Genomic DNA, 25,880 nt, shown 5'->3' with positions numbered 1-25,880 from the left:
TACAGGTAAAACTGCACATGTTGTACATGAAGTAGAATTCAACACTTCGGACCACATCTCTGTCACAAAAAGGAGAAAAATAGAAGCAGGATATGCACATTCAGCCTTTATCTATTCAAGATTATTACTTGTGATTTATTTAAATATTGCTTGTTTTCAGCCCATACTCTGCTGCTTCACATTCAGACAAATGCATTAACACATACTTGTAGGAACCCTCAAGAGACAGACCACGGCTTGGCATGCAGAGATGATACATCTTCCAGATTTCGAGCTGCAGTCATGCTTGACCTGACAGCTGCTCAATGTCTACTGTAGCTAGTATAAGGACGCTTTTACAGACTAAACCTCCCAGATAACCCTTACAGATGGTCTGGACAGGAACACCATAAAGAGTAGATCTCTTTTTACCAACACCCCAGGCAATATTATGGATTAAAATGGGCTCAGTATAAATTATGATAGTTTATTGTTATAATTAATGAATACTTAACTTAAGTAAAAAATTGTTCATTTTTGGGGGGATTGAACCTTAATTTATACTAAGTTGTACACAGTGTCACTCGCCAAAAACAACTGATTTTAAATAAAAAGAGGTATTGCTGCATGCCTGCTTTCGTACAGTATGTCAAATGTGCGTGTGGTGTCAGGTTGGCCGCAGACAGTGGAGTCAGCGATCACAGCTGTGATTTACAAGGGCCCGCTGCTAAACAGAGGGGATCCAGCTTTATACAAACATGCAAGAGAGATTATCCAAATAGTTGTCACAGTGGGCATTTAGTTTGTGCTTGCCAGGACAGCTGACACATGCTGTCACAAACAAACAAGGGAGGATAAGACAACAAGAAACCTGAGCTGAGGCCAAAGACTCTCAGTGAAGGAGATGACCTCTTTGCCCCTATAAAGTTGAGAGCCTCCATAGAGGTTAACCTTTGGCCTCTCAGCTGTGTGTTTGAAAATGGCTCACCATTGTATCAAGTGACATTTATAGCTGCCATGCAATCAGCATGCCCTAACCAATTATGGGGACATTTTGTCAAACCTGAAAACCTGAAATGCTACTTTTGACCCAGTCTCGCGTGACCAGACTGTTGACTCCTGCGATTTGCAAATGCTCCCGTCATACAGTCTGGGGTAATGTAAGAAGAATGATGAGTACCCGGTTAAAGTGGAAGTGAAGTCTCCTCACTTCCGTTTCCGTTTAACATCGCGCACATTTATCCTAATATAAATAAAAATCATCTAAGCATGTTTAGCTTGCTGCTTAGCAGAAATGACATTTTAAAATATATTATCATGAACGGAAATGCCAGCTTCCATGACTCGCCGTTCAGGAGCTGTAGTTCCAGTCTCTAAATAGCATTCGGAGATTGTGGAATAGTTGTCAGCTACGCAAGACTACTTTTGACCCAATGTTGGCTACTTAAGGAATCACCACCCCTGGGCAATGGTAGAAGGTCAATAAAAACGGCACCTAATTGAGTTTTACCTGAACACAGAGAAATCGTGTTGTGACAGAATTTAAACACAAAGCAGAAAGAGGCGGTTTCTGGAGAAGCAAGGCTGCTGCTGTACTGTTGCCCTTGTGTTTCCCCCCAGGTCATTTTGCACCCCCCACCCTCCATGCCCTCTTTCTGTCTGTCTGCGAGGCCACAGGCCACGTCTGACAGTGTTCCAAGACCCGACATCTGCTTTTACCATTGTTTGAGCAAATCCAAAGCCACATGAGTGAGTGATAGTGTGTGTGTGTGTGTGTGTGTGTGTGTGTGTGTGTGTATGTGTGTGTGTGTGTGTGTGTGTGTGTGTGTGTGTGTGTGTGTGTGTGTGTGTGTGTGTGTGTGTGTGTGTGTGTGTGTGTGTGTGTGTGTTTGTGTGTGTTCTTTTTTGCCACCCATGTCCTAAAATCAAGACAACCTTCTCTTTTCAATACACCTTCGTCATGGTCGCCCATGGCTGAAGACATGGTGTAAATCAAAGCAAATATAGACATAATATTTCTATACTTGTATACTCCACACCTTTCTGTTTGGAGTTTGCATGTTCTCCCCGTGTCTCCTACTGTAGGGTAGTTACCCTGATAAAAACATGCAGTAATCCTCTATGCCTCCCCCTGACCAGCCGGGGTGCCTGATGGAGGGGAAAGGAACTGGTTGGAATAACGTGTTCCTCCCCAGGTTGGCAGAGGAAGCGCAGTGCACAGGATTACAGCTTAGCAATTGGCAATGGGTGAAATGGGTTACAAAATCCAGCTGTCTCTCACAAAATCTTTAAAAATATATATAATGAAGATGTTGATGATGCTGACAATGATTAAGAACATCCTTATGCAAATATAATTCTCCATATGGACCAAGGAAGGTCAACAGCGTGTACAGATTATGCACTTTGACCCTTCGTTTATAGAGTGCAGCCTCAGGTGGCTTGTAAATCAGGGTGTTGTCTATTGAGAATGGCACCTGAATGACAGGGCATGATGCAGGCTCTGCAAAAGACTCATACAGGTGCTGAACACTGGAAAGTTATGCTTGATTTATATTTGGCTGCATGCCGTGTCTCGCACAGAAAATAGCTGATCTACAAGCTTACAATGCACCGCGCTAATTTGGAACCGGCGCATACACAAATCACCCTTTAGGTTTACCCAAATGGTCATGTAAGCCTGATAGCGAAAATAACCAGTCTACAAGCTTAGAACATGTTGTATCGATCAGTTATTTTCGCTATTTTATAAAAATGTAAAAACATTTAAAGAATGTTTGATATTTCTTTATGCTTTGAAATGTTTTAGCCTACGTTTTTATATGACATGCCCAAAATAGAGACACCTTGTTGAAAGTCATTAAATGTCAAATCTCTGAATCAGAAGAGGAAGGGAGTGTGGCGAATGGAGCCAAACTGCAGCCGTGAACAATTAAAAGTGGGATTTTGATGAAACTGTAAATTGATTGATTGCTGTCATGTACCTTTACAAAGCTACATCTGTAGTGTTAATTTAACCTCATGGGCCAATTACGATTACTGTGTAGATTCTGTGTTCATATGGACATGTAGCATCAAGTATAAAAATATGACACTTATCTATATAATGTGTATAATGGTGCTTTTTGTGTGTGTGACCTGTTTATGTTTTCCACGTTTTAACAATCTAGTATTTCCTTGATGTATTCTGAAAACCTTCATTTGTGTAATCTGGCATCCATGGTGAAGATTCATTCAGTTTACTTTGCCTGCTTAATTTACCTGATGTCAAATTTCCCTGGGGATAAATGTGCCGCTATTTTCTCATTGTGCCATGTGTTCATACTGATTGTAATGGGAGAAAATTACACAAAATGAGGAACTCTGCTGAGATTAAACTACTGGGGCAATTATACCTCTGTCTGTTAAGTTTATTTAACTTGGAAAAAGTAATGGGTTATTATGTATAAATGACTATACATAGATGATAATTGTGTTCACTGATTAGAGTGTTTTTGATCTATAGCAGTGGTTCTCAACCTGTGGGTCGGGACCCAAATTATTTTCGGGGGTCCCCAGATGATTAACTTAAATGTGCAACATTGTTTTCTCTCTCAACAGTAAACAAACTGACATATCATTTCTAAAGTGACAATTGAAGGACTTTTTAATACGTCTTAAATGATTAATTAAACATTGGACAAATTGTCAAATATTAGAGGCAGAAATTGTGAAAATAGCCGATCTACATGCTCACAGCGCCTCGCATTGTTGTGAGGCGTTGTGAGCATAGATCTGCATGTAGATATGTAGATGTGCATGTAGATCTGCTATTTTCACAATAGAACCTTAGTGCTCGTCAGAATGGGGTGGGTCCCCAGTTCAATATGATTAGTTTGGGGGTCGCAACGTGAAAAGGTTGAGAACCACTGATCTATATAGGACTAATTACAGGTTGTGTGGAACAGAAAGCACGAGGAGGGAGGGGTAAAGAAAGTGGGTTAGATTGTTGTACCTGATAGCTATTCCAGGCTCTCATCAGGTTGATGGTTCAGGAGATTTATGAGGGAGGTGTTGTTCTCTTTTCTGCCTGGGAGTCAAACCCAGGCCTGAAGAAGACAGTCGGGCACCGTCCAGCTAGTAGCTACACAGAGAGACAAGCCCTATAGTTCTCCCAAGGTGCTCCAGTCCTAAATGGAACATTATATGACCTGAACAGCTTTCAACCTCCCATACACTGCATTTGTTGACATTGGCGGCATATTTAGGTGACTGGAACTTTGTATGGCCTGAGAAAATGGTTTGATTGAGTACAACTAGAACATTGTGCATGCTGAAATAGTTAAAACTCATAACATAAACACTGGAATTAATAATTATTAATAAATTGTATTATATGATGATGATTATATTGCTACCTTTTTTACTGCCTTTTTTCCCTTCACCTTCATACTATAAGTATGAATTGTAATGAAATGTCACATTGGTAGAAGGAGGTCAATTTCAAGTACTGACAAATCAATTGTCACACTATACCTACTATTGTATAATGTCTCCAATTCCAACAATGAAATTATATCTCAGGGCTGTACTGGGCACTTAAAGCGTGAGAATGGAAACGTGTTTCACAGAGACCTCAATGTGATATCTGGTTTATCCAAAATCCCACTCTTTGGCTAAGTCAATTTCCCTGAAAAATGTGGTGTCACATCTGTTTTAGTGGTTTATAGTAGGCCTAGGCCTAGGCCCGGTGACTAATGAAATATTGCATGCATGGCAGTGAACAGACATCATTATCATCTGTCTTTTCCCACCGCTAGTAACAGAGAAAAGTGATATTTGCCTTGAACCTGTGTTGAACTTAGCTGCATTCAGTTCACAATGTGAAATTCAATTGTAGCTTATTAAAATTGTTTGAATTAACAACACCAAATATTATCTAATATTACTTTAGCAGGGGAAAAAAATAATATTTAAAAGTAGTTAAAAGTTGTTTGGTTCCCCCTGATGATGATGATGATGAGAGATGTGTTAGACCATGTGTGTGTGTGTGTGTGTGTGTGTGTGTGTGTGTGTGTGTGTGTGTGTGTGTGTGTGTGTGTGTGTGCGCTTGCAAAGCTATCTTTGTGGGGACCTCATGTCCCCACAAAGATAGTACAATCCAGGGAAAAAACCATGTGGGGACAAATTAATACGTCCCAACAAGGTCTTTAGGGGTTAGGTTAAGGGTTGAGTTTAGGGTTAGGGTTAAAATGAATGGAATGTCCCCACAAAGATAGTAGACTATGTTTAATGTCCCCACAAAGTAGCAATTGCAAACCTGTGTGTGTGTGTGTGTGTGTGTGTGTGTGTGTGTGTGTGTGTGTGTGTGTGTGTGTGTGTGTGTGTGTGTGTGTGTGTGTGTGTGTGTGTGTGTGTGTGTGTGTGTGTCGTGTGTTACACGTTTAGGCTACTCACTGTGTTTTTACGTAATTAGTAAATCATACTAGATGAATTGTTTTCGAAGTAATGTGACAGGAGTTGCAGGATTGGGTCCAGAAGGTGTACAATACAGCTGATCTGGACTGCATGGTCGCTCCTCCTAATGTGTGATGCTGTTGTTGCCTCGCATGCGGAGTTGGAAGCAGCGCCGCTGTAGTCCGGCGTCCCGGACAACTCCACCACCAAACCCATGTGGCAACGAACGATCAAGAGCTTCTTTGGACCAATCTGGAATATATAGACCTGTTTGAGTCAGGACTGGAAACGATCCGATTGTAGCCTATCATAAAAACTGTTTTAGTGGCCATTGTTCTCGCTGGTTGCCAGACAATGAGATTTACACTTGTTTTGAAACTTCTTCCGTACGCTGTGTTTTTACTTTCCAATGCAACGCATCCTCAAACAGGTAAGTGGCAGTGGGCTAGAAGCCTACAGTGAATGGTGCATTTGGATTTGGAACCCAATTTACAGTTATTTTAATTTGGACAGTTTTCCATTTTCATTTTGGAAGACTTTTATAGCTAAAACGAAACGAAGTTGGAATAACTTGTTGAAAATGATAGATCAGGATTGATTGAATACTTTATTTGAAGTTTGCATAGGAAAAGGTACAGGGAACAGGACAGTAGGCAAGTGGATATTCTCTTGTGTGTGTGTGTGTGTGTGTGTGTGTGTGTGTGTGTGTGTGTGTGTGTAGCCTAGCCTATATGCATGTGTAGTCTAGATTTACATCTTGATTTTCTACAAATCTACAAAATGTAATGTACAAAATATCTTGTGTGTGTGTGTGTGTGTGTGTGTGTGTGTGTGTGTGTGGCATTCTTAAGAAGTCAATAGCCAATAGCTTCCCATTCATCATAGTGCTGTCATCCAAGGGCACATACCTCCTTGTCCAGTGGTTCTCAACCAGTGGTCCGGGGACCACCAGTGGTGTACCAGGTGGTCCCCAGCAATATGAGAGTTGGTAACCAAATGGACTCTTATAGGTCTTCAACTCATGATAGTGTAAAAATCTTACACTTTCAAGAGTTAAATCATTGTAAAACATCTACATTACAGGTACTTAAGTTAATATATTCTAAGTTTTGGGTCTTGAGAGGCTAAAACAAAGGTGGTCCGTGGCTCAAATGCCGAATAAATAATGGACATAATGGATATGAAAAAGGTTGAAAACCACTGTCCTAGTCTCACGGTCACTGTAATCTATTGTGCTGTCAGGGGAAGCATGTATTCTCACTCACCCACATGGGCCTTTTGACTCCTGGGGCCCGGGGCCAAGCCACGGTGCCGGTGAGAAGAGCTGCCCTAAACAGGAGAGACGGCGGCATTGAGGGCTGTTTGAGGGCTGTTTCCCTCGGGACGTTGTCTTGTCTGTGAAAGTCCCCGTCCATTTACCAGTGAGAAGAAGGAGTGAAGTGACCAGGTGCTGCTGCTGAGAATGGATGTCTGGACAGCTCTGACAACTCCTGTCATCTCCTGCAGCAGCATGTCTGCTTGACGCCAATATGTCATAGTTAGCCGGGCTATCACTTTTCAATTGGCTGCTCTGGTCTATGGCCCAAACTCCGTCTTTAGTGGCACACTAGCAGAAGCCATGTTATGCACCCCAATTGAATTACTTTGGTATGGTCCTAACAAACAAATGGTCCTAACAAATAGTTGTTTAAAATGTACATTTCACTTAAGTACTCTTGGCTATCTTTGATGCTAATCATATAACAAAAAAGAAAAGAAAAAAGATGATGTCTCCAACTGTGATTTTTAAAGCCCTTTGAATTGCAAGTGCCTCACATTTACTTCTTCTTTTAGAATACCTCTTATGTTAACCCACATCTTAACATGGACCATATGGACATTTGGAGTCATGTCCTGCCAGCACTGAAATGATTCTGTTCAACTTTGAACCACTTTAATCATAATGATGTTTGGTTTGGATACAGCATGGTTTTTTTAATCATTATTAAGGAAGCCATATTCTGAAACTGATACTTTCACGCTGGGCACTTCCAGTTTCCAGACAAGGTCCAGCTGGGGTCATTTCATTATAAGGATCCATTCATAACTAGTATAAAGGAATACTTGTCAGTTGCAATAAACACCTGCACACTATTCTCTCCGCTAGAGAAGGCGTACCATACATAAAATACCATAAAACCTTTCATCTTTCAATGTGTTTAAAATATAATGGTCATCCTCTGTAAACATGTTGTCATCAAAGGCATAAGTTACCTACCCTGTTGAGATGCAAACGGAGACTTGTAACTAATTTTGTCTTCAAAGACGATGGGGTTTTCATACAGAGACTAGCTTTGTTTTTCAGAGGCTCCGATGACCTCCGGGGATTATAATGCTTATTCTGACAGTTATATGAACTATGTCAAAGTTAATTTTACTCTGAGGGTTAACCATATGTTTGCACATTTAGCCCAGTTCTGAACAAAATGCGTTTGATATTCTTCACTCTCCTGTTTGTGTGTGAGAAGTGTCAATACATACAAAAGAAAAATAGCATTAAACCCCATACGTTGTCGAGCAGAGTCCCTCGGGGCTCTGTACTAGTGCCTTTTCAGATTTTCGCTCTACATCAGGGGTAGGCAACTTTAGGCACGGGTGCCAACATTGGCACAGAGGAGGGTGATCACTGGCACACTGGTAGACGTTTTTTAAATGTGCTCAATTAAATGAAGTCACCTAATTTACTGCAAATTAAATCCTGCACATAATTATACATTCATTAAAACTCAGAGCTCTGACTGGGGAGGGCGTCTGAGAGATAGCAGGTAGATTATTTCTCTGAGTCCAATGATTGTTATAACAATGTCCTGCCAATCAAAGTAATTACGTCAGAATGTTTGATGGTGTGTCATTAAAATGTATGTTGACATGGCACAATGACTATCTAGAAATTAATAAAAACATGGCACTCCATTTCAAAAAGTTTGCTGTTGCGATAAGCTCACACGCTGTGAGCCTGTGGTTTCCCAGAATACCAGTGCTGGGGTTTAAGTGGTTAAGACTGTGTTCATCCACATTGCTCATTTGATATTGACACCACTCTTTGGTGTTTATCCAGTACTACTGTTCTAGGGATGGGACCATTTGAACATTTCATGTCACGATTATAGTGACCAAAGAAATTGCGATTTACGATATTGCGATAATCAAAATATCCCCAACGTCCATTATCCTGTGGCGAAACCAGGGACGTGCTGGCCATTGGGAAAGCAGGACAACTCCCGAACGGCCAGTTCATTCCCGGCAGGTCCAGGCCGGCCATTAGGAAAAAAAAAAAAAATTGGGGGCTGGGCGGCCAACAAAGTAAATCACCACTGTCGGGCAGAAACCTTGTATCTCCAAGTTTCAAATGTATACATTTTTTTCGCAAAGCAAAGCCCTGCTTCATCATACAAGGCCGTTGCACAAAAGTAGTGAAAACGGCAGATCTACAAGCACACAACGCCTCACGGTGCGAGGCGCTTGTAGATCAGCTAGCTGTTTTCACTAGTTTAAATGATTTTTAAAATGATAAATACAAAACAAACGGTTTTGGACATACAAGGTTTCCACCCGACAACGACGAAATATAACTCACATACAGTAATTGGCCCACTGGCTTGTCACTTGTCATGATCTGAAATGCAAATCTTTGAGTATCAGCAGCGCTGTAGAGAGATCTCTCTCTATAGTGCGCAATGAGGGCCTCTACAACTCTTTTTCCCGGGCTAAATCAGGGGCCCAGCATGTCCCTGGGCGAAACATTTGCCAAAGAATAGCCGTTGCGACATGTTGTGAGCTTGTAGATCGGCTATTTTTTTGGGAAGATAGTGAAAAAAAGACTGTATCAAGTACAATTTCCGGGTCCGTTATACCCATTATAGAGGGTTTAAATGGTACCAGATATGCAGCTCGGCAAATAAAAGGTGAATTCATCCCATCAGTGCATGACGGAGGCTAATTTCACGATAAATAACAAATTCCACAATACGATTATTGTGAGTAATGTTTATCACGATAAACGATAATAAGGATTATCGTCCCGTCCAGTACTTATACTGACCCTCTCACTGCTTCTCTCCAGTGCGCCCCCCTGAATGTGTTCCAGGAGGCCACGCTCTGCTCCAGAACCCCTACCGCAGCACCACCTTCAGCTCCAGCTGGCTGCAGCAGTCAGCCCTGCAGGACTTCATCTGTGACCACACTCTAACACCAGGATGGTACCAGTTTCAGATATTTGACAAGCCTGCCAGCATGCCCACTCAGTGTGTTGAGGTAAATAACGTCTTCTTGTCGATAGCTAACATTGTGACAAAGGCACAGGACCCATGATGACATGGCTGGAAGGAAGGCAGTATACAGTATGTCTTAAGAGTAGACGCACACATGCACGCACGCACGCACGCACGCACACACACATGCACACACACACACACACACACACACACACACACACACACACACACACACACACACACACACACACACACACACACACACACACACACACACAGCTTCAGAGTGGCTGTAATTCGGACACATTAGAGCAGTATAGGCTAGTTCAGTGCCTTGCTTATGGGCACCTCAGTAACTGCAGTAGTAACACAGTAGAAGCCACACTCGCTAGTAGATTTGGGCGGTATCTGTTTCTTCTTCTGAGACCACATGAGACTGTCACAATATGTGCATATATGGGCATTCCCAGATATGGGCTTAATATTGATGACATCCATATATGGTCATAAAAGGGACAACAAGGACAGCCATATATGGAGCATGACATGGGCTTAATTGATGACATCAGAGATCTCCATATATGGGTATAAAAGGGACAAATATGGAGCGGGCGTGATGACTGACTGACTGACATGAGGCGGAGAAGGGGTTTTGATACTAACTGCTCCCTACGGTCGCAATTACAGTATTTTGAGGGGGTCCTTATACAAATGAACAAAGCATACAATACACAAACAAATTCACCCCCAAAACCATATATGGAGACATACTGTACAAAACTATATGAACACAAAAATAACCATAAAAAAGTATGAACCAGTACAAATACCGGTATGCACATGCAGCGCATATGCAGTGAAAATAGATTCTTTAAACACATAAAGGGAGGTGATAGCGATAATTGAACTTGGTAGATTATTCCAATCAGATGGGGCTTTAAATTTGAATGCACGTCGACCAATTTCTTTTGAAATTCTGGGGGCAATAAAGATGCTCAGTATGCCAGGTTATATGTTAGATGTGTAGGGATTTAGAAATTGTTTCAAGTAATGAGGGTTGAAAACAAATTGCAGCCAGTGAAAATGTCTTCTTTGTATATTTAGGCGTAACCAAAGAGACTCATACATACAGTAGAGCAGTGGTGGGCTCTATAAGGGCACCTCAGGATAAATCTACAGGGACTAATATCTGCATAATCTATATTGATATAATATCTGCATAATCTAGTATTGGTAGTAATAACTGTGAAATGGACTGACAATACACTACTGTGTGAACTGTGACAGACATCATTTTATGAAATGAGTGTGCAAGACATCAGGTGGCCTTAGTTGAACTTGAAGTATAGAGTTTCCCCTTCATGGTTCTTATCTTACACAGTGAATTAGTTATGGTGATGCGGGTTGCATTCCTGCCATTTGAATTTTTTGGGACATATGTTGTGTTTTAGCAGGTCAACTATGAGATGTACAAAGGCGTAGGTGTGTTTGATTGATGTGCGTGATGCATGCGATGCAGTATGTGCCTGCGATTTGTGTGTGCAGATGGTGTCTGTCTGGTCATTTGTACTACTGTATGTACGTCTTATGTTTATGAAGACAGAGCGTGTGGGCTGGAATGTTGCTCATTTCCTCTGGGGAGCCTGCTGTCAGCAGCGTCTCTCTGGATTCCTCCCTCCCTGGTAGATGATTGTCCACAGGAGTGTGTTCAAGAAGGCAGTTGCTCATGATGATCATGTGTTATGTCAGGTTCTCAACCTTTTCAGGCCACAACCCACACAATAATCATTATTTTAACTGGGGACCCCCCCCCCCCCCCCCCCACCCTGACGAGCACTAAGAGTTAAAGGGATATTCCACTTTCAAAAAACTCTGCCTTGCATGGGTCTGCCTCCCCAGGCTCAGGGCCTCTCCACATACACACCCATTGTAACTTCAAACTCCATTTTAACCATGATAGATTCATTAAAAACACACATTATTTTTTCTTGACTCATAAAACCCTCCTAATACGTGAGCAAGCCATGTTTTTTAGATAACATTTTTCATTTATTTTTAATAATTTTGTTTTGTATTAATTTTTTCTCATTTTCCCAAAGATTTATTAAAAATAAATGAAAAAGGTTATTGAGAAAACACAGCCTGCTCACGTATTAGGAGGGTAATATGAGTCACCAGAAAAAAATAATGGGTGCTTTTAATGAATCTATCATGGTTAAAATGCAGTTTGAAGTTACAATGGGTGTGTATGTGGAGAGCCCTGAGCCTGGGGGGGAAGTTAACATTTACACAAATATCTAAATATTGAATGAAGTAAATTAAAAACTGTTCAGGGTGGCGGGCGGCATAGCTTAGGGGTAGAGAAACTGGTATTAGAGCACGAAGGGTATAAATCCCGTAGGGTTCCCAGTTCGAATCCGGGCTCCCCCTGAGTTAATGTCGAAGGGTCCTTGGGCAAGACTCTGAACCCCTAATTGCCTCCGGTGAGTAGGTTGGTGCCTTGCATGGTTTCCTCCGCCACCGGTGTATGAATGTGTGTGTGAATGGGTGAATGTAATGCACAATCTATGTAAAGCGCTTTGGATTAAAAGCGCTATATAAATGCACCATTTACCATTTACCAGGGTGTTCATAAAAGCCTGATTAGATGATAAAGTGACCAAAAGCTTTTTTGAAAGTGGAATATCCCTTTAATGAATTACATTTTGTGAAACACGGTTCTGTTGTGAAAATAGCAGATCTACATGCTCATACTGGGAGCATGTAGATCGACTATTTTCACAATTTCTTCCTCTAATATTTAACAATTTGGCGGCCAATGTTTAATTTGTCATTTTAGAGTCCTAAAAAGTCCTTAATTGTCACTTTAGAAATGTGCAGATATCCTCTATACACTTAAACGCTATGTTGGTTTGTTTGCTGTTGAGTGAGAAAACAATGTTGCACATTAAGTTAATCATCTGGGGGCCCCCCCAAACTATTTGGAGACCCCCCTGGGGGTCCCGACCCACAGGTTGAGAACCACTTTGTTATGTTATCATAAGCCTTTGTCTTTGGGATGATTAGGTGAAAGTCTATTCAACATATTAATACTTTGTTTCATCGGGGACTGCCCATAAATCCGACATCTCATTAGTCCTACATTGGTTATAGGGTTAGGGTTAGGGTTAGGGTGTATATTATGTATATGCCGGTCTGAATACATATTCTTGAACAGTTTGACTTGTGAATATAAAATAACTGTGTTGGAACACAACAATTATGTTTTATTCAAATACCGTATAATATGTTATATATGATTTTTATCACACACCCAGCCTTTATTTTCCCTTGGTGAAGGGAGTGATTAACAGGCCGAGAGAGTGAGGATCTTGCGCTAAGTGGTCAGCTATCTTCCCTACGGTTGTGCGTCAGCTGTCCAATTATTGAAGCTAAAGTTCCACCACACAGAAATCAGGACTCAGGAGGCATACTTCCTTTTTGTGCCCTCAGTCTTGCAAGAACCACCTTAGACCCACGCTACCTGCCTCTGATTGCATGGCTTTCTGGCAGAAAGGGCCCTGCCCCCTTCCCACCAGAAAGGGGGCAGTGCCAGATTCAAAACATCCAAAACCATGATGGAACAGTGAGTTGATAGATCAGTGAGTGTCTGATGGTTCATGTTCCCAAGACTAAGGATTCAACACCTACCACAGGTGTACTTTTTTCCCCCACTCCAAAGCATTTAGGCACAGTTTTAGTGAGGTTAATGTTAGGGTGAAGGTTAGGTTTAGGCATTGTTTTTGTGATGTTGAGGTTAGGGTTATGCATAGTAGTTAGCCACTCTTGGCTGGGTCTTGCCAGATCGAGGGCACAAAAAAGACACTGCTGAAAAGGTTGCGTTTTTGAGCCGGCCCTCTCGAAAGGTTAATCTACTAAATTTATGCTTTGATCAAAATGCTCTTTTCTTGTTTTTGTCTTTTTCAATAAATAAGACTATGGGAATGTGATAAACAAATGATCACACAGCGCTCATCGTCGCCCACCGTTGGATAAGCTTGGTAATGACTAATACCTCTTCTTACCTCTTCCTCCACTCTCTCCCTGTTTTCTGCTTGTCTGTCCATTTCCCTCTGTCTCTCTCCATAATCACCTAGGTAAACCACTGTGGTACTCAAGCCCCAGTCTGGCTCTCCCTGGGTGAGGGGGAGTCCCTGCCTGGGCCCCTGGAGGTCAGACAGCTCACAGCCTGTGCTGCCTGGCAGTTCTTCCCAAGCGGCAGCAAAGACTGTTGCCTGTTCCGCATCCCTGTTACTGTTCGCAACTGTGGGGATTTCTATGTCTACCTGCTCCAGCCCACCCAGGGATGCATGGGCTACTGTGCCCAAGGTACCGACCGTACTGTGTGTAGGTTCAGTCAAACACACAGTCCCATAATGATGACTCCCACAGAGCAGGACTTTCCTTAACTGTGCAAAAGACTGTGTGCATAAATATACAGTGTGTTCAATATAAAGTGAAGACGGAAACTATTATTTGATGTCCTTGAGGCCAAGCATTCATATTGTCCTATTGTATACATTCACGTGCAATTAGATAAGCATTGACTGAACTATGCATCCAATTAAATACAGCTGGCCACCATATTGCTTGTTAAGTGAAAGTTCACCCCCAAAATGACTCTTTTCTATCGATTACAGTCCTCACCCCATGGAGACTTGAATTCATGGATATTTTTTAGTTTTTGTTGCATTCCTAAGCCAATCATTTGAGGAGACTCTTTGTGTCTCCATTAGGGAACAAAGCAGTCTCTCTGTGTCTCCATAGGGAACCACTGCTGGACATTATTAAGTATTGGCTTAGGAATGCGAAAAAAAGGAAAAAAGAGAAGAAGAAAAACATGAATTCAAGTCTCCATGGAGTGAGTAATCGATTAAAAAAAGTAATTTGGGGGGGTGAATTATCTCTTTAACAGCTAAGCCACAACCCTGTTGTATACTGTATACGTTTTTAAGTTAATGAAACCTCAACTCTAGACTTGTCATTGATTTGTGTATAACTGTCCAGTGCTGTGTATTGATCTCCTGCCTTATCTACAGCATCAGAGACATCAGATGTCTCCTCTCCTACGGCGGCGGCTCCCTGTGGTGCTGATGAGGCAGACGGGGGCGGATCATGTAAAAGTGAGGATGCCGCTGCTGTACACATATGGTTGGCTAGCCGCTACCCCGTCTCTCTTGTTAGGATCCCACTGCTGTACATATGGCCCTCCGCCCGTCTCCTCGTGTTAGGGCGAATACCAAACAATCACAGGTCAGACAGTTGCCATGTGGCAAGGAATGCACCGCTGGCCCCCTCCCTGCTGCTCTTAATGAGCTGAGCATGTGTACTGTCGTCCACAGAGCTTTGTTTCCATAGTAACAGGCCTCAGCCAGGTCATGAATTATCCCACATTAGATTTCTTTTTTTATTTTGGGGGGGTGGAATTAGGGGTGGGCGATATGGTGATAATTATCGTTGAGACGATACAATGTCTCCACAATATGCCTTTTCAGAGGTAGTATATATCGTGATACAATTGAGGGAGCCTTGTAAGAAATCCTGTTTAATCGTTAATACAGAGATTTGTTGCAGAATTCAATTTAAACCTGCATTTTGGTCTAAATCAGTAGTTCTCAAACTTTAAAATGTCAAGGTCTCCACTTAAAACCAAATGGACCCTTACGGGTCCATTTGGTTTCATTTGTATACTGTCAGAGTTACATACTTGTAAAGTTCATTTTAGACCTCCCAAAAGGAACCCAGAGAGTCTAGTTTTTGTCAAGTAACTTGAAAAATAACCATAAAAACCAATGTGAAAAAGAATCGTGATAAAATCGTGTATCGTGATACAGCTTGGGAAAATATCGTGATATTGTATTTTTCCATATCGCCCACCCCTAGTAGTCCAGGCGTTTCGGGCAGTATTTTGATGTAATCGTGCACTTCATGAAAGAAGCATGAAATTTGGCACACAGTTAGAACATGCCATATGGAACATTTTTGGCTATAGGGGCATCGCAGATTTGTCTTGGGAAACTTGTGGGAGCCAATTAAAGTTGGGCTCTCATAGACTTTACTTTAGAGTAAAATAATACAAAAAATACATATGCTTTAAGTAGCATGTATGTAAGGGGTCAAACTAGGTGTTTTTGGGGATTCTGAATCCAATGCAAACATTTGTTTTGCAGGAAAAACATTCCTTGGGCTAAAAACGGACCCCATAAAACTATGGTATAGTGATGAGTCATCACTTTTCAAAGTTTTGTGGCGGTTTCTTGGAAAGGAATGTTTATCGTGATAAACAAATGCTTGCATTGGATTCAGAATCCCGAATAACACCTAGTTTGACCCCTCACATGCTACTTAAAGCATATTTATTTTTTGTATTATTTGACTCTATAGTAAAGTCTATGAGAGCAACTTTGATTGGCTCCCACAAGTTTCCCAAGACAAATCTGCGATGCCCCTATAGCCAAAAATGTTCCATATGGCATGTTCTAACTGTGTGTCAAATTTCATGCTTCTTTCATAAAGTGCACAATGTTTGCCTGAAACGCTCGGACTATAGGTGGAATGAAGGTGATTAATTAGGGATAGATGGCACATCGCTATACTTAGTCAATTTGTATATTTTAACCACTTACGGTAGACCTTCTATACTCAGTAAAACAGACCTGAGTTGCACTGTACTTGGTGCGCTCTTTTCCCTCTACTACACTGAATCTCTTTGCCAAAAATAGCCGACCTAACAAGCGCACAATGTGACGCAGCGTGACGCGCTGTGAGCCTGTAGATCTGCTATTTTCTCTGAACGTTTACCTCCAGAATAGGAATACTGGGGACCATTCAAGTGGTTGTAAGGATGTTGCTGTGGGTATGTACCTGTGTTTATTGAGCTATTGTCTCTTTACTTACTTTACTTACACTACGATGAAGTAAGTATGTTAGGGTTTCATTTAAGACTTTGAAAGCCGGTACTCGCCATTGTGAAGAATAAATTAGGTTTTTCTCCAGATCACCCCAGATGTTACAACACACAAAACACAATGTGAAAACGTTCCCACATTGACTGGAACAGAAGACATCAGTCTAATGCAGGGGTCTTCAACAGGGGGTCCGGGACCCCTTGGGGGTCCTCAGAGTTACTACAGGGGGTCCTCCAAATCTTTGTGTGATAGGATCATGTTCTGTACATTAACCACTTGACCAATAGCATCCCTATTCTGAGTGGAACATTAGACAAAAATAGCAGATCTACAAGCTTACAACGCCTCGCGCTGCGAGGGGTTGTAAGCTTGTAGATCGGCTATTTTTGGCAAAGAGGTTTGTAGAGGGAAAGGAAGAGCAGACTAAGTTAAGGTTAAATGGTTAAATGTGGTTAAATGTTTGAAAATACACAGTGCTGTCAAACAAAGTCTAAGCTGTCTAAGAAATCTGTGAACATTTTTAATCTGCAACACAATTTTATACAATATGTAGTGGGGGTCCCTGCTTCATCTCTCTCTCAGCTAAGGGGTCCTTAGCCTGAAAACGTTGAAGACCCCTGGTCTAATGCCCTGCAGAAACACCAGCACCATGCAGAGAGAAATACAAACAAGTCCTTCCATGTTATCCCAGCCCTCATCTCTCCTTCCCCCATCCAGCTGAGCAGCCGCGCGCTCCGTCCGTCCCGGTGATCACGTCGGAGCTCTCCGGCAGCACCACCCTCCTCAAGTGCACTTTTGAGGGTCCCACCAGCAACAGTTCCCTGGGTTATGTGGTGGCCTGGTCCCGCCTGTCCCCTGAAGGCAGGAAGGAGGAACTCAAACAGGAGACCACCATGCAGACCTTCGCATTCATTGAGTTGGATGGCTTCAACCTCCGCCTGGGGGACAAGGTCTGATGAGATGTGGATTGTTTTATATAAGACGTTTGGAATTACGGGTGTTTACCAGTAGGGGTGTAACGATTCATTTAATAGCGATACGATACGCATCACGATACGTCTTTAAGGGAAAAATGTATTATTATGGAAATAAATAAGTAAAGTAAGTAAACACTGTGACTCTCTAGCAAATACATGGACATTATATTTCAACCTTGACATGAAGACAGAGATTACACACATTTATCGATAGACCAAGCGTAGCTATATGGGATGGAAAAGTAATTAGACCCCTCTTTTAACATTTTCTTCTTAAAATGACTAAATACAAGGCGCAAGTACTTCATATTCGTATCCATAGAGACGATATTTGCATTGCAAAACGATTCCATACCGATTATTTGCATTGTAAAACGATACGATACAAATGCAAACAGTACGATATTTTGCTGTTTGCTTATCGATATAGTAGACTGTTGCAAATTAAAATACATTTTTCGATTCAGTTACTATATCATTACACCCCTATTTATCAGTCATTCCATGCATATTATGTTGACAGGTGTGGGCTACTTTCAAACGTGTAACATTGTAAGCCTACCAGAGCAGAGGTATATCGATAAGCTCCATAAGTTTTGGTACAACAGCAGTATATTGTGTTTAGTTTGGCTGATTACTATGCAGTTGTTTCAAAAATATCGTCGTCTGAAAGCCATACATACTGTATCTTTGTTCTCTTTTCAGACTTCCCACCGTTTCGATATTTTATTATTTCTCTCAGGCAAAGGACCAATGGCTTTTGACTACAGACCATTGTTGACAATGAACATAAAATGTGGTTTTAAATATTTAAATAAAACAGAATACCTTAACTTAACCCATTTAGGACTCAGGACGATTCTAGGAACGCCATCTAAATCCTGACCTAAGTTTTCTGAAAAACTTCAAATATACTACAAAATAATTGTGTTGCCATATACTGTAGGCCTACATAACAACAAGAACCCCAAAAGGGGTTCCCATCTTAAATGCCAAACTTCAGCTTCAGACTGTTGCCTTTTTCAAACTGTGCTCTCTCTTTATCTTACCCTTTCCCCCACTCTGTCTCTCTCTCTCTCTCTCTCTCTCTCCCTGTGTCTCTCTCCGTTCTCCCTGTTAGATATACTGCATCACTTCCAGTTTCTTTTTGGACTCTCCAGACGTACAGGGAGCTCCAGTAGAGAGCCAGGAGTTCTTTGCTGGGATCAGGGTATATCAAATGGATGTAAAATATTTAAGGGATGTGTTTGTGTGTGCGTGTGCGTGTGCACGTACATTTGAATGGGTCAAATGTACGTATGCGCGTGTGTGTGCAATGCATGCCTGTGTGTAACAGTGACTGCATAAAGTAAACAGTATATATAGTATACTGTATAAATACAGTAAAAAAAAACTATATATATATATATATATATATATATATATATATATATATATATACACAGTATAGTATAGGGTTTTCATAGCTATAACTGCATGTTGAGGAATTACAGGATTTATTGTTCTGAGCTATATTTGTCTAGCCTGAGTGCCAGCCTGCTCGCTACGTTCCGTGGATTGGTTTTGTCACTCCACTTCTCAGTCTGGCTAAGAGCCCATCTCCAAGGGAGGCGGGACATAGAACACAGTGGAAACCAACCGTGGCTTCTTACAAGTAAGGTGCCTCCACACTGAAAATACTACAGGAGACTCATTCTAACTGTTCACAGACTGCAAAGAACTGCAAAAAACTAAGCAAAACTTTTTCCAGACGACTGCACCCCGACTGTAGTTACTGTACGCAGTTGTGCGCAGTTGTTGCCAGGTCTGCTCGTTATAAGCGACTTTGATCCTGTTTTCTTATAATGTTGCTAGTTGTGGGTTACTTTTGTTTGGGCTTGTTTCTGAAGTGTAGTTGCTTATTTGGCCTTGCTTTCAACATTCTTTTTGAAAATAGCTAATGTAATAGAGCCCAATAGGTGAAACTGGTTGTTTTCTTTTGGGCTTGTTTTCATAGACCTGGTCGCTTGTTTCACTCACAGAATCTGGCAACCGGACGGGGGAAGTGGAGATTTTACTCTGTGTGGTGTTTTTTCCTGCTCTTACCAACACAACACACATCACTATTACTAGCGTTGCTTTGGAGTTGATTAGTATAGGAAATTGAGAGTTGAGATTGTGAATATGCATATGCTATTTAGTAAAAATGTGCGACGGGAAAATGTCTCTGGCTTATTTTGGCTTGGTTTTGCAGCAGTAGCAAACTAATGGTCCATTCTACAACTCCCTCAATACCGACGGCCAGGGGCGACTCAACAAAACTGAACAAGTCCAGTATTCCAGTTTTCCGTCGATACTAGTCGATAGCGTTCCCGACCCGCTGCCGAAAACCTGCCGATGAGCTCCCTGTCGGCAACCGGCGCTTTCCGCCTTCTTCCGCCTTCTTCGTGGCCGAATTGGTTTGGTTAAAAGTGCACTTTATTCGTCTGTGGTGCACGGCAGGACAAATACATCAGTGTGTATTGGCTGGTAGAGGACGTAGCTACCCTAACCCTACTCTGATTCGTTGGAACAACATCCAATCAGCAACGCTTGGAAATACGAGTCAACTGAATCATGGCCAGACTGAGACAAAACAAATCCACGGAATGTAGCGTAGCAGGCTGGCACGCAGGCTAATATTTGTCATGACATGTGATGTTTATCATATACTGTACCTTTAAATATGTGTTGCAGTTGAGGCCCACAGTGAGCACAGTGGCTGAGGATGGGAGGCAGTATGAGCTGGTTGTGGAGAGCACCGTTGCTATCCCCTGTCTGGGAGATACCTCCACCTCTACAGAGCAGTGCACTCTCACTTTACAGCTTAGCACAAGCAATCAAGGTAAATGCTTCATATGTAACTCATTTGAGTACACTACTTTTCGTTATTAGCTGACGGTAGGCAAACCTGAATGGAGAACTACTCAGGTTGACGCTTGTTTATCCGTATGTCATCTGGAAGGTGACTTTTTATGGTGATCTGAAAACTGGAGAAAGCCTCCGATTCACAGCTGTGTCGCATCACTGAAAAGATTACACCTTCCATATTTCATGACATATATATATATCAGGGGTCTTCAACGTTTTCAGGCCAAGGACCCCTTAGTTGAGAGAGAGATGAAGCAGGGACCCCCACAACCTTTGTAGATCTGCTATTTTTGGCTACAGTTCTCAGAATATGGACGCTAGGGTTCAAGTGGTTAACATAAAAAGGATTGGAACATTTGGAGGACCCCCTATAGCAACTCTGAGGACCCCCTGTTGAAGACCCCTGACATACTGTATATCATCAAAGCAGTTAAAGCTGGACCTGCACACAAATATCATTTAAGTATTGCATGTTTGCTCCTCTGTACAGTAAGTGAAGGGAGGCTGGGTCCAGACCTGTCTTTGTCCTCCTGTGTGGTGGACCTGGCCAGCGCCCCCTGCAGGAACGGGGTGTGCAGTACAGCTCTGATCCACTTCAGCCCTGTGGTTGACTTTGTCAAGGATAGGGACAGGACCGCCCAGATCTCTGTCCAACCTATTGTCACAGACAACTTCCTCTGGAATGGATACTCACCAGAGCCTGTTCAGGTATGGATACTCACCAGAGCCTGTTCAGGTACAAATACTCACCAGAGCCTGTTCAGGTACGGATACTCACCAGAGCCTGTTCAGGTACAGGCAGACAGGGAGAATGACTTAATTTCCTTGTTAAAGGAGTAATTCACCCCCAAAATGGCTTTTTTTAATTGTTTACTCACGCCATGGAGACTTGAGTTCAACATTTTTAAATGTATTTGTCGCATTCCTAAGACAAAAATGTCATTATAGTGAATGTCCCCGCATTGATTCCGGATGGCATTTGGGTCGCCATCCGGAATCAATGGGGGTAAATCTATTGTAATCAAATTATTGTCTTAAGAATGTGACAAAAACCTGGTCTCTAAACTCCTCTCTAAACTGCCTCCCCCTGGCCAGCCGGGGCGCCTGATGGAGGGGAAAGGAACTGGTTGGAATAATGTGTTCCTTCAACGCGCTACGTCCAGCCAGGGAATCTCTCCCCTGTCAGGTGAAAAGAAGCGGCTTGGATTACTCAAGCATAGAAGGAAGCATGAGGTCTGTCCGTTGCTCCTCAGGGAGTGTAGTGCCCAGGATTACATTAGGATTAGATCATTGGCAAATGTATTTATTTTAAGAATGCAACAACAAACAAAAAAATATTATTGAACTCAAGTCTCCATGGCGTGAGTAATCAATAGAAAAAAGCCACTTAACTCCCTAGGCCACACAATGCACAAGCCAAGGCTATACCTTGTTTCACACTCATATTCATTAACCCACAACTTAGAGTAAGCCCTGGGTTAAAGATTCACACTTCAATTTGTCTTTAGAATGCTCACAGTAGACAGTACACAACTGAACTATTCAACTCGAATATATATATTTGATTGGACCGCATTTCACTGTAGTGAATTTAACCTCAGAGTTTTGCGGGCCAACCTCAGAACACAGGATAATAGGATATTAGGAAGGCCTGGGCTAGGTTTTGGGGATATATGGGATAAGTGTGAAACAAGTATTAGCCAAGGGCCAACAGAGTTGTCAGCTCTGGGTTAACAGGACTTAGACTTTTCCTTTTAGCCGTAATGTCTGACTGTACCACATGCTGCCAGCTGGTAAAGTATTCCAAAAAGAAAAGAAAAGAAAAAAAAGAAAGAGGGCTAAGCATTGTGTGAAAAGGCATAGTAGTTTCAGAATTTAAATCTGAGCACATTATTGATGATGAATTAAACAAATGTTGAGTTTTCTCTTCTTTTTCTTTCTTGTATTCAGATAGTTGTGAAGGATGTACCCTCTGCGTATTGCTACGCTTTCACTGACCCTCACCTCATCACATTTGATGGCAGGTACTTAAGTCTCCTGTTGAGCATGGCAGGATATTCCTTTTTAGGGGTCATCAATATATCTGTACACGGACAAATGTGTCCGTGGCAAAGATTTGTCCATTATCATTTTATTTTGATCATAACACCCAATTACTGAATGGGTCTCCGGGTTTTCTTCAGAATATGACACTGATAACTGACAATATTATCACGACACTATGGTGTATTAGGAGTCCGACTTAGCCTGGCTCCAGCCCATAGACCCGCCCACTCTCTGAGCGGGCTGCTTCTCTGGTCTGGAGTTATGTTCAGAATCTGCAGTTTATACCGTCCGAAATGGCAGTTCCTCCAATGAGCGCAGGGGGTGTGGGTGGGACTAACGAATAACCAATCCGCGCCAAGCAGTTGAGCACACACATGCACACACACACACACACACACACACACACACACACACACACACACACACTGATTTCACCGAGCAGATTACATGTTTCTGATTGCAGTTCTGTGTGGAAGCAGTCGCTCACACAGACAGACAGACTGACACGCGTGCGATCATCGTGATGCTCGCACACACACACACACACACACATGTTGCCATTGTGTGTTCTAATGGCCAGCGGATGAAGGAGATGTGACAAGCACCGTGTGGGATGAAAAAGTAGGCGGATCCGTGCTGATCTAATGATTGGTTATGGGGAAGTTAAAGTCCCTCCCCCCATAAATCGCTCAGACAGGGGCCAATGTCTGACTCAAGCTTCAGCTGAGTCTGAAATCAGGCTAAGTCTGAATAGTACTAGTGGTTCTCAAATGTTTTATTATGGACCCCCTTAACTCTGAGAGTGTACAAATGGAACCAAAAGCAAATGTTGGTTCCATTTGAACACTCTCAGAATCTCTCTCTTGTGTTTCTGGTAATAGTATTGTCTGTCCACAAATGTTGTATGTCCGTAGCAAAAAATATAATTTTGACAAAAATGTCCACCACATGGCGATGACTGCTGGGGGAAATGCATATTATATTTCAAACATACAGTATAAACTAATAATCCCTTGTTTTTTGCTTATTCCAGGCACTATGATAACTACCAAATAGGCACTTTTGTTCTGTACAAGAGCAATGTGTGGCCATTTGAGGTCCACGTCCGGCAGTGGGAGTGTGGCAGTGTGGTGCACGCCGCCTCATGTGTGTGTGGCTTTGTGGCGAGGGATGGGGGCGATGTCATTTCCTTTGACATGTGCAACGGGGAAATGGGTGAGACAAAACCACACTTGTCCGTCAAGAACAGAGACCTGGGCAAGAGCGGCATTCGAATCACTGAGTCTTACCGGGGACGTAAAGTCACTGTGAGTGGGTACATCCACAATGTGCATAAATACAAGTAGCTAGTCATGTTTATGTAACACTATTACTTTTACATAGCATAGAACTAGGTAATGTGACCAAACATATTTTAATTTATACAAACAAAACATGAACTGAAACAAGGTTGCATTTTCAGTCCCCAAATATAATGGATTATCAAAATGTTGACAAAATAATTAAGCGAAAATTAAAACAAATTCTACTTTCAGCTGAAAGAGTATGACAAAAACAGATCCCTGCTTGTTGTGCAACTCTGCAATACTGTGCCTACATTATGATCTGACATGTTTGTGAAATCTGCAGGTGACTCTCTCGTCTGGAGCATTCATACGTGCTGATGTGTCTGACTGGGGGATGAGTCTCACACTGCGAGCTCCCGGTTCAGACTGGGACCACACTGAAGGGCTTTGTGGGACGTATGATGGACAGCCGGACAATGACTTCCACTCAGCAGGTGGCAACACGTTGGAGGATGTACATGGTTTCCTTGCTGAATGGAGGTTAGAATAACTAGTAGCCTAATTCAGGTCAACAATTTAAAGTCCTCAGAGGGAGATTCAGAAGTACCATATGTACTTGGTCATTACCATACTTTTTTTTTTACGTGCAAATGTAATCTACTGAAAGTAATGTTACTATTTTAGGTAAAGAAGAGAAAGAAAAGAAAGTTCCAGTTCCATGGAAGTGTCTACATATTGTTCTGTGCAGATGGATAGAATGCATACTGTAGTTAGTTAGAGCTTGGCATCAAGTCATTCCTGTCATTCCTGTTTCCCCCTGCCAGGCTTTCCCCAGGTACCAGTCTGTTTGACACAATTCCGTCCTATCAGAGCGCCCCAGCCTCCCGCAAGTACTGTAGCTGTCATTCAGAACCGCACCTCTCGACCCCCAGGACCCCATCTCAGCCCCTCTCCTCCTCTGACTCCACCTGCTCTCAGCGTAGTAACGTAAGACTCCCTAGCATCATCCCCACATTAGATGTCACGGCTGAATACATTAAATCAGTGGAACTGTTCAGAGGGCAAGAAACGCCGGGATTCTCTGACGGCCACAAGGATGGAAGGCCTGCCGCACGGCCACGTGGAAGAGCCTCCAGGACTGGAGCATCGACCGCAGTCCGGCCAGGGCATCAGGCCAGGGCCAGACGACAGTCCTACCAGTACATCTCCCACCCAGCACACCAGAGCCTCAGCCAGTCTGACCTAGAGGGCTTTTCCTACTTCTTCCCAGAGGACCATGAACCAGTGGGACTCCCCGAGGCCTTCTCTCCCCCAACGTGGCCCACTCCCTCTGGGCTAACCCACCGGGAAGCCAGGTCCCACTGCCAGCGAGCGGTCGCCAACTCCAGCATAACGATAGCGTGCGGACGCCTACTAGGAAAGGCTTTGGTCGGCCGCGTCGTGGCCATGTGTGTCAGTGACCTGCAGCTGAAGGATGACGAGGCGTGGGCCAACGCAACGTTACCACTGCTGGAGAATGAATGTGAGAGGAGGCTGTTGGAGGAGAGGAGGGGAGAGGGGGAGTACCAGGACGTGCTGTCCGTCCTCAAGTGTCCTAATCTGTGTAGCGGGAACGGCCAGTGTTCTGAGTGGGGCTGTGTGTGCTTCCCAGGGTTTGGATCCTATGACTGCAGCCTGCTGTCTGGTAAGAAGTGTTACCGTACTGTAGGGATGGGAACAATATGAAAATGTCATGTCACGGTTATTGTGACCAAATAATTGCAATTTCCGATAATATTGCGATAATAGAAATATCCCCAACATCCGTTATTCTGGGGTGGAATGTTTGCCAAAATAGCAGATCTACAAGCTCACAACGTGTCGCGTTGTGAGCTTGCAGATCTGCTATTTTTGGCAAAAAGATTTGCTAGAGACTGAAAAAAATTCAATGACAGCGGAGTTGTACAATACGCCAGTACATTTTTTTCATTCGGTGTCAATAAACAGTGAAACAAACATGCACGCATGCCATGCACGCATGCACACGCATACACACATACCATTTGTGATGTATACAGTGTGTAAAAT

The 25,880-nt window shown here is 42.6% G+C and overlaps 1 protein-coding gene across 1 annotated transcript in view; it reads left to right on the top strand.

Annotated features, from left to right (window-relative positions):
- Window positions 1-25,880, top strand: part of vwde (von Willebrand factor D and EGF domains) — a gene marked incomplete at both ends in the record, with an annotated part of 40,277 nt that overhangs the window by 2,000 nt on the left and 12,397 nt on the right. The window contains 11 exons of the mRNA XM_080741851.1: window positions 9,518-9,708; window positions 13,805-14,036; window positions 14,715-14,858; window positions 17,333-17,565; window positions 18,713-18,802; window positions 20,308-20,455; window positions 20,972-21,189; window positions 22,432-22,505; window positions 23,561-23,834; window positions 24,157-24,353; window positions 24,638-25,497. Of these exons, the coding sequence (XP_080597977.1) occupies window positions 9,518-9,708; window positions 13,805-14,036; window positions 14,715-14,858; window positions 17,333-17,565; window positions 18,713-18,802; window positions 20,308-20,455; window positions 20,972-21,189; window positions 22,432-22,505; window positions 23,561-23,834; window positions 24,157-24,353; window positions 24,638-25,497 (2,661 nt within the window). The remainder of the gene's footprint in view (window positions 1-9,517; window positions 9,709-13,804; window positions 14,037-14,714; window positions 14,859-17,332; window positions 17,566-18,712; window positions 18,803-20,307; window positions 20,456-20,971; window positions 21,190-22,431; window positions 22,506-23,560; window positions 23,835-24,156; window positions 24,354-24,637; window positions 25,498-25,880) is intronic.

The sequence above is a fragment of the Nannobrachium achirus genome (assembly GCF_963921795.1).
Source record: "Nannobrachium achirus genome assembly, chromosome: 2".
Taxonomy (NCBI): Eukaryota; Metazoa; Chordata; class Actinopteri; order Myctophiformes; family Myctophidae; genus Nannobrachium; species Nannobrachium achirus.
This window is presented reverse-complemented; position numbering and strand designations above follow the sequence as displayed.